Source organism: Tachysurus vachellii, chromosome 12 (genome assembly GCF_030014155.1).
Source record: "Tachysurus vachellii isolate PV-2020 chromosome 12, HZAU_Pvac_v1, whole genome shotgun sequence".
NCBI lineage: Eukaryota > Metazoa > Chordata > Actinopteri > Siluriformes > Bagridae > Tachysurus > Tachysurus vachellii.
In genome coordinates this window covers 13,649,258-13,659,199 of record NC_083471.1, presented here as the reverse complement: position 1 = coordinate 13,659,199, position 9,942 = coordinate 13,649,258, and the positions used below count along the sequence as shown (strand labels likewise).

At 38.0% G+C, this 9,942-nt stretch overlaps 1 protein-coding gene across 3 annotated transcripts; it reads left to right on the top strand.

Moving 5' to 3' along the window:
- The first annotated feature begins 6 nt into the window (after nucleotides 1–6).
- LOC132855104 (rab5 GDP/GTP exchange factor-like) lies at nucleotides 7–9,067 on the top strand. 3 transcript variants are annotated; one of them, XM_060883843.1, is made up of 9 exons: nucleotides 7–111; nucleotides 1,110–1,282; nucleotides 1,658–1,773; nucleotides 2,812–2,963; nucleotides 3,068–3,137; nucleotides 3,262–3,397; nucleotides 6,610–6,701; nucleotides 7,039–7,295; nucleotides 7,576–9,067. In XM_060883843.1, the coding sequence occupies exons 2-9, from the start codon at nucleotides 1,125–1,127 to the stop codon at nucleotides 7,900–7,902; spliced, it is 1,308 nt and encodes a 435-aa protein (XP_060739826.1). In that variant the 5' UTR covers nucleotides 7–111; nucleotides 1,110–1,124; the 3' UTR covers nucleotides 7,903–9,067. The 3 variants fall into 3 exon arrangements, with proteins under 3 accessions (XP_060739826.1, XP_060739827.1, XP_060739825.1); XM_060883844.1 differs by having other exon boundaries at nucleotides 50–111; nucleotides 1,089–1,282; XM_060883842.1 differs by lacking the exon at nucleotides 7–111 and adding an exon at nucleotides 179–408.
- Nucleotides 9,068–9,942: the final 875 nt, after the last annotated feature.

Genomic DNA, 9,942 nt, shown 5'->3' with positions numbered 1-9,942 from the left:
GCGAAAGTACTGGTGCTTTTATTAGTGCACTTCGCTTAGTTCACTTTGTGCGGATTGGAACGTTTCCCCTCTACAAGTTTGACGGTGCTGCTTCGGGAAGTTGGCGTTGAGGTAAATAGATTTCATAAAGTTTCTGAAGATGACAGTTTATGAGTTAGTCTTGGGTTATTACATTTTAGTTAGTAACTAAATAGCAATATAATATCAAGATAACCAGCTAGTTAAACTGTTACAACGCTTCGGTTCACCACACAAGCTAGCATAGCAAGCTAACGAGCAAGAAATGCAAATAAACTTCGGATTATTAAAGTACTGAATTAATAAAGTTTAAACAGTTTAGTACAGAGTCTCTGAAAACTATTAGATTTGTCTCTTTTAAGATAACTAAAGTTAATCTTCGATTTTCAGGCACTTTTATTAACTTTACGTTCATTTTTTATGCATTTAATTTCGTTTTTTTTTTCGTGAAGTTAATTTATTTGCTCTTAAGGATCTGCTCCGCTTTACTGTCAGCCATTTATTTATTTAGTAATTTTTTATTGAACTAAAGCTGAAAACTGGCTAAAATCCTGGTCACGAGTTTGTCATTAGTAATTATGATTCAAACGAATTGGCTCTTTTTGCGAGAATCGAGTCGCAAATCGAAATAATTTAATTTGAATTTTTTTTCCTTCTCACTTGTGGTTAAAAGTCTTGTGTAATGTGTCTCGACGGTGTTGTACAGGGTTGAGACTGTAACCTAAGTGATTTTGAGTCTGTTTTGTACACTAAGGGTTTCTTTTAATATATGTAGCTTGAAGGAATCGAATCAGTGATTCACTAAAAGACTAGTTTTCCATAGGGAGGTCTTTTGATTTCCTATAACCTGCTTTGTATGTAATTGCCTAATTGTTGAACATTTTATAAAGGATATTTCTACCTTCTTCAGATAATTTTAGTGGGTTATGTGTATTTTTATTTATTTTAAATCTTTATAAGAAAAATAAGAGCTTCTGTTGTCCCAAGGGGTGTGAAATAGATAGTATAAGCTGGTGGGACACATCTAACTCCTCTGCCAGTGTTCAGTTATGTAAAAACATTTTGTGCAGTTTTGATCCTTCCATCATCAGGTGGATCTGAGGAGGATGTGGGCCGAGCAGAAGCGAGGGATCCACGTCACACAGGATGAGCTGCTCTGCAAAGATGGCTGTGGGTTTTATGGCAATCCAGCCTGGCAGGGATATTGTTCCAAATGCTGGAGAAAGAGGACACGCACGACTGAAACCATCAAAGAGGATCACGGGTAAGACTTCTGATCGTATCTGGACTTGCCTCATAAACTGGAGCCCTGGTGCCAATACTTTTAAATGATATTATAAACAAACCTGTAGAAATGATCACATAGACTTGGATTTAATAATGTTTATACAATTGACTCCAACCTACATTTTTGGAGTAGTTATTAACCATAAGTTAGAAATGTGTATGTCCTGTTGAAGTTTGTCTAAAATAAAGATTCTGTCCTTATGATTTATGAATGAGCACAAAAAAAGCTGCGAAAAAAGGTGATTTGTAATTTTCTAAATGCTGAATCTGAAAATAGATGCACATTTTACAGTAAAAACTTTCCTTCTAGGAGCTGATCATAAATATATTTTTGTTTTGTGGGCATGGTCAGGCTTCCTGATGGACATTCCCAGGTTAACTTGTCTAAAACAGAAGAGAAGAAAAATGCTAGACGCTCCAACTCTCTTATGCGACTCTTCTGGGGCAGTTCTTCACCACCACAGCAAGGTAGTAAAGCATTTAAACTTCAGAATTTTGGATGTACAGTAAATAAACATCAGAATGCTATGTACACTAATCAAAATTTTTAATCTAAATTAATATTTTTATTGGGAAGTTTAACTACTGAAGTAATATTTGGTTAAGTTATACAGGTTACTCTTATTTCAAATGTATGTGTTTATTATTTTAAAAGCTGTCAAAATGGCATATGTATCTCAAAAGGCCATTTTTTTGGTATTTGCAAAGGTCTTGGAAATGCTGAATCCCCACCCCACACTCACTCACATGTCCATGTTATTCAATACCAATCACCCATAAATTACGAAGCGTCTTTGCAGCACAGATGATTAACATCAACAAATAAGTTCCCATGCACCATCAAAATGATGATTAAATGGCAAAGCTGTGTCTCCTGATGTGCTTAATGTTCCAGTATTGCAGCTCAGCCATTGCAATTTTCTTTTGCCATTTCTTTTGTGGTAATTGAATGTTTATAATTTTAATTTCACAATGTGTATAATGTATGCAAAAAATTGTAAAAAAAAAAAAAAAATTACATTTTTAAATTTTAGCAACTTGCACCATTCGTATGATTTGAAGCTGGCCAGTCGGGTCTTACTTTAGTGAGACTCTGTATACATAACTTTACACAAACTCAGTAGCTCTCCTAGCATATGAATCACCAAATCCTATCCTATGTTAATTGAATGTTTACAAATAAATGCATTTATATAGTTTGATTAAACCAGTTGTTTGGCTACATGCCATTTTTACATAAAGGTTTCTAAGCAAGTGACCATACCTTGAATACGTGAGATTAGAAATCAAATATAAAATTACTCAGCTTGTTTTTAGATGCTTTTACTCATTCCAAGCTTTCAATTTTACCATTCATATATAATATTAGATCGTTTTGCTTCTTTCTTGAAACAAATCAAAATGTGATGTCTGGCAAATAAGCAAGATTATTACAAGCTTGAAAGTACGAAATAAATAGAAACTATTACTAAAGAGTGATCTGACTGTCTACCTTTATCTATCTAGAGTCACCTGAAAGTGAGGATGCAGCCCTAAAGGCCTTTCAGAGCCTGGAGCCTGGCGATTTCCCTGGATTCCTCAAACTTCTGCGCAAGCCGCCCGCTCAACGTCTTCAATCACGCTGCACAACCTTCCTCGACACAATCGAGGCTTACCATGTAACTCTCTCTCACACTTCTTACCTGTGCACTTCAGTAACAGCACAGAATCTTTGAGAAGACACTGTTCACCTGCTCATACAAGGCCCTTTCTTTTATTCCAGAACCTGCCTGTACAGAAACAGTCAGACCTGGTGCAGGATTTCTACCATAGTATTTCTATTCACTTCGATGGTGAGTCTGGATATTAGCTTCTTCATCTAAGTGTCACATTTCTGTCACCTCTACAGAGCCGGATTACTTGTGGCAGTTTAATGTGGTAACGATCAACACGCTCAATTCTTCCCTGAACTTCCAGGTCTGTCGGAGCCGCAGGTTTCTCAGATGATGGAACATGTCGAGAAGTTGATCATGACTCGTCTCCACAAGTGGGTGTTCTGCCATGACAGCTGTGATGACGAACAGAAGGATCTAACACTCCAGAGAAGAATCAAGTAAGTAATGATGCTGGAGTCATTTTGCTTAGATTTATTTTGTTTTTTTATTATTTAAATAATTATTTATTTATTTATTTTGTTTCAGGGCAAATCATTAATTAATTCGTTAAACACACTTGATTGCCCTGAATGTTCATTGATGACCAGGCTAGAAAGTATAATGTTAGTGTATAGTACTGTAAGCTAGGCAGCTAGTTAACCTTATTACTACAGATTATGAATTCCTAAGGGAGGAAGATTTGCTCCGTTAACCCTCTGGCTTTGAGATATATTGCACTTATGCCTGTGTCTGTTCTGTATCTTTATTTTCTGTTGACAGACATGTTTTGCCAGCAGAAATCACAGCTTTATTTTGCTTGTCTTTGCCATGATTTATGCATACACTTATGTTCTGTAATTGATGTACAAGCTAAATAATGTGCACAAACATCATTCTACTGTCATGCAGCGCAGCAGATTGTGGGATTCAGATTATACACAATTATGTACTACGGCAATTACAAATACAATTAAAGCTGCAAGCAGCATTTCCCGGGGTTCAAGCGTTTAAGGCCTTTAGGGTGTTTAAGGCCTTAAAGGATTTTCAAAACTTTAAAGCCTTTCATGACTTTAGGGCCTTTCAAGACTTTAGGGCCTTTCAGGCTTTTAAAGACATGTGGAAACAGATTTGATGTTTTCTAGACTTTACGCATCTAGATCAATTATGAAAAAGACCATTTATAGCTAATGCAATCCATTGGAAATATATGGTTTATATATCTTTTCAACAATTATAGTGCACATCACATTATTCACTTATATTATACAGGTCACTTGTATTACACTGCTCACTTGCGTCACACTGCTCACTTGCGTCACACTGCTCACTTGCGTCACACTGCTCACTTGCGTCACATTACTCAATTAACACACATTACTCACTCCATTATTTGTAACCTATATGCAATTACATCAATAATGGAAAAGTCCATTTACAGCCAACGCAGTCCATTGAAAATACATGGTGTGCAGCTTTTTGCCAATTACAGCTCCACCTATCGTCCGATCAAGATAAAACTTGGCATGATTGTTAAAGGTCATATGTCACATGTGCTCAATGAGTGTCGTATAAATTATACTTTTCGTTTATGAGTTATAGGCTTTGAATTATTTTTTGCCATGCCCATTTCATAAATAATCCTTTAATGGCAAGCCAAAGAATAAAGTTCCACTTTTTTTCGATAATTATTGACATTAAGACTCCAGAGAATATTACTGCACTGGATTGGTCTCGATCAGGCGAAAAACCTAGGACTAGTTCGCAAAAGTAGGTTTTTCACCTGATCAAGAATAATTAATGAACAATTTGATTGACAGCATTGGTCCAAGAGGCAAAGTTGTTCAGTATGTGGAGACCTATTAAATGATATCAACATTGTGTGTATTTATTAAGCACTACGTGATTACAGTGGTGTAAAACTCTTTAGCTCCAACTAGTGGCCGATTTCTTTCAAATTTAGTACAGACCTCTATGACCACGTGTCGAACATGCCCACCAAGTTTCATTCCCATTGGCCTCCATTAACCTTGTCTAGTTGGTGCTCAAACTTCATTGGCCGATAGTGGCCATGTTTTTTGAGACACGCCAATGTCCTTACATACACTCAAGGCACCTTGGACAAAAACACTGCACACCACGTTTGAAGTCAATCGGACCAACACTTGCATAGTTAAAGCTGTTTTTAGTGATTTTTCTGTCATAGCACCACCAAGTGGCCAATCGCCGCGGTTTTTGACCTGTGACCTCAGTTTGACCTCTTTCACATGTGTCCCAAGTTTGGTGTTGATAGCTCATTTGGTTCTTGAGTTATTGCCATTTTAGCAAAAGTTGGCTCCACCAGTGTTAGAACATTTGGGGGCCCCTTAGTGACGATGAATCAAAATTTAAACTTTTTTTTGATAATTATTGACAATGAGACTCCAGAGAATATTAATGCACTGGATTGGTCTTGATCAGGCGAAAAACCTAGGACTAGTTCGCAAAAGTAGGTTTTTCACCTTATTAAGAATGATTGATTAATGAACAATTTGATTGACAGCATTGGTCCAAGAGGCAAAGTTGTTCAGCATGTTGAGACCTATCAAATGATATCAATATTGTGTGTATTTATTAAGCACTACGTGATTACAGTGGTGTAAAACTCTTTAGTGCCAACTAGTGGCCGATTTCTTTCAAATTTCTTACAGACCTCTAGGACCACGTGTCGAACATGCCCACCGAGTTTCATTCCGATAGGTCTCCATTAACCTTGTCTAATTGGTGCTCAAAATTCATTGGACAATGGCGGCCATGTTTTTTGAGACACGCCAATGTCCTTACATACACTCAAGGCACCTTGGAGAAAGACACTGCACACCAAGTTTGAAGTCAATCGGACCAACACTTGCATAGTTAGAGCTGTTTTTAGTGATTTTTCTGTCATAGCGCCACCAAGTGGCCAATCGCCGCGGTTTTTGACCTGTCACCTCAGTTTGACCTCTTTCACATGTGTCCCAAGTTTGGTGTTGATGGCTCATTTAGTTCTTGAGATATTACCATTTAGGTAAAACTGGCTCCTCCCAGTCCGAACGTTTTGGGGTCCCTTAAGGACCCTGAATCAAACTTTTTTTCGATAATTATTGACATTGAGACTCCAGAGAATATTACTGCACTGGATTAGTCTTGATCAGATGAAAAACCTAGGACTAGTTCGCAAAAGTAGGTTTTTCACCTGATCAAGAATAATTAATGAACAATTTGATTGACAGCATTGGTCCAAGAGGCAAAGTTGTTCAATATGTGGACACCTATCAAATGATATAAAGCACTTGAGATTTGGCCATACGGTTTAGGAGTTATGGGCACAAACGCGTTGAGGGGCGCTGAAGCGCCCCCTATTGGCCGATTTCGCTGAGTCCTTGGGCCTGAGTAACTGTGACCAGTACTACCATCTGACGAAGTTTGAGCTCTCTAGGCCTTACGGTTTGGGCTGCACGATCGTTTGTAGGGCGGAATAATAATAATAATAATAATAATAATACAAATCCTACCAAAAACAATAGGTTTCCAGCGCTTCGCGCTTGAACCCCTAATTACAATGCATACTATATATGAATTCAGTAAAGACTACTTTTATGGAAATTTTATTTAACTGGTTGTTGAATCTGCTTGGTTTGTTTTAATCTCTCAGGTCTTTGAACTGGGTCACTCCTGAGATGCTGCGTGTGCCTTTTCCAAAGGGAGGCTCGGACACCAGTGACCCGTATTTACCTGCAATTACAGGTGATGACCTGACAGCAAAAAACCCTCTGCTTCAGTTATGAACATGGTGGGGGAAGATATCTAAATTGTCTCTTGCTCATAAAAATCTGATTCTTTACTTTTGTATTTATCCACACACACAAACCTATCTAAACATATGTCCATAAGCATATTTTTAAATGTTTCTACACACTGTGTTCATTGTGTCTGTGTCTCTGCACCACTGCTACTGAAGGCACGGATTTAAACCTGATAAGCTCATTTGTTATTCTGTAAAATCTCTGCCACTCTGTCTGAAAGCAGTTTAATATAGTGGTTGGATCTAATTTGAGAAATCATTTCATGTTGTATCCCACAGCCATCATAGAGATGGACGCTAAGCGTGCACCTCAGGACAAACTGGTCTGTCTGTCCAAGTGCAGTCAGCATGTTTTCCAAGCGCTCGCCTCAGAGAGCCAGCAGCCGGCAAATGCGGATGACTTCTTGTCCGCTCTTATTTATGTCGTGCTACGGGCCAACCCACCCCGTCTGCACTCTAACATAAACTACATTGTCCGCTTTGGTCTGCCACACAGCCTGATGGCAGGGGAGAGTGGTTACTACTTCACCAACCTGGTGGGTTTACAACACACGCACACATACACACACACCACCTGGTCATTCGTGCAGTTATCTTCTGCATATTTCTATTCTGAAGACTACTCTCCTGGTACCAACATCCCTGCCCCAATCATAGTCACAGAGATCAGAGTCTTCCCCATTCTGATTTTTGATTTGAACTTTACTTGAAGCTCTTGATCTGTACCTGCATGAGGTGTACAGGTCTATAGTGAATAGTGAGTGTATACGGTGCAGCCATAATCCATGATTTTTTTTTTTCTCCTTCCTTTCTCAGTCATGCACTGTTGCCTTTATTGAGAAGTTGGACGCCCCAGCTCTTAACCTCACTCCGGAGGAGTTTAACAGCTACATGCAGGGCCGAAGAGCATCGGCCGTGCTAGTCGAAAACAACGGCCAAAGGAGAGCCCAGGAAAACCGAGAGCAACTTGAAAAACTGAAGACCCGGCAAGATAAGGTCGAACAAGGCGCACGTGCTTTTCAGGAGCAGCTGGATTCGTGGGTACGTTCTGTGCAGGGCCAAATAGATGAAGTCAGGGCTCAGTCAGTGTTGGTCCTAAAGGATGTCGGAGCTGAATCTCAGCCTGGAAAAACCGTGTGCTGACTGTTCTTTACTTGTGATTTGTTTGTCATCATGCTGAATCTGCACTGCTGGATTAAATGAAATTTAAACAGAAGATAGTAAATCTTTTTATTTTCTGTTATTTTGCACTGATGCTGCAACCCAGATTTTGCCAGGTTTTGCAATGTCATGCTCTTGTAACATCAGTATTATTGCAATGACATTTAAGAAGCCCAATGTGCGCTTATTCTCTCATATTCCATGTCAGGTACCTTCTATAGTTCTTTAACAGGGTCCCAGGGCTTCGTTTATGAGCGCAAGCCATGGCTCGTTTGCCATCATTGCCTCACCGTCAGTGCGTTTTAGCTCCTGCTAGTTGCAGGTCAGTGTAAAGCTGCACATCAGTTCATCGGGGAAGAGAAGTTCTTACTGAGCACAGCAGGGTCCTCATCAGTGAGGAATATGGATCAGTAAGTTCTCCTGAAAAACAAACACTTTTCAGGACCTCAACACCAGGAATAATGACAAGCTGAGCTTTATGGCAGTAAGTTCATAAGCTTTAGACTATACTAAATATAACACTAAAACCTTGGTGCTGTAAAACTGCTAAACTCTCAATATCTTGGCCAACATCCACTTAGAAGCAGCATTATTAAGTCATCCACTAAATTCATTTTAGCCTGAAGTCACTGGAAAGCTATGCAAATATACACACACAGCTTTCAGATGATCTTTTTGACCTAGGCTCTGTGTTCATTGTATTCTGGAGAACTGCTTGATTTACTCGATGTTTTTGAGTTGCGGAACTGTACTAGTAATAATTTTTCTTCTGGCAAATTAACCAGTAAAGTAGGTACACTTTAGCTCTTGACAATTTCCTTTTCTCTTTTGGTTTTTTTTTCCTTTGGTACATAAAAAAACCTCAAAACAAGCAGAAACTGGCAGTTTGGTGCTGGCTCTAGATATTTAGATGCAGTACGTGTCTTAGACGTTGCCATTTCTCTTCCTGTAAGTAGTGGTGTGGTTACTGTGACTTGTTCTGAATGAGGTGTGTGTGTGATGCAGCTATTAATGAAGAAATAAATTTTTTTGTAGCTGTTTCATCTTGATTGAAGCTGTTTATTTAAATATTGAAAATGAAGGATTTATAAGTAAGGAAATAAATTAATGTGAAAATTAAAGTTATTAATAAAATGAATTCCACAGATTTTCTACACTCCTCTGCTCGTCATTAAGGAAGATTTCTTTTCTACACTGTTTCACATTGTTTCACTGAAACATGACATTTTGATTTATTCATTTGTGTGTGATGACACATTACCGTATTTCTAAAGAATATGTGGGTAGAAGGTGCAATCGAGAAAGAGACAAAGATGCACAAACACAGTCAGACACGGGCCACCTCACCTTAACAGCACTGAAATGTCTTTATTACCTCTAACTGTCCTATTCTGAATCCTTGCCTTTTTAGATAGTTGGTCATGAAGTAACATGCTCATTGCCCATTGTTATTTTTGCACCTAGCAGTCAAAAGGAAAACTGCAATGACAGCTAATATTAGCACACTAGTGTAGGAGTCATGCCATGTGTGGACAGGTCAGCTTTTGAATCGGTTGCGATTGGGTTAGTTTAAACATTCACACAAAGGGAAATGGGTCTTTTATTTTATAGCAAAAAATTGGAATTCAATCTAATAAATTTACAAACCAAGGCAACTTGTAAGTGTGTCTGTAATATGGACCTTGTTACCTTGTTTTTTATATATATATATATATATATATATATATATATATATATATACACACACACACACACATATATATATATACATACATACATACATACATGCATACATTATTTATATTTATATATATATATATATATATATATATATATATATATATATATATATATATATATATATATATTGCAAAGATTGGGAGCAGGAAAAGAGGATTCTACCCAAAGACAGACAATAAAAGAAAAATGACAGACATAAAAGAAAAAATCTGCTACAGGAATTCTTAGGTTTTTAGTGTGGTTTCTGAGAGGTAGTTGGGATGGTTAATGATACGCTGGGTG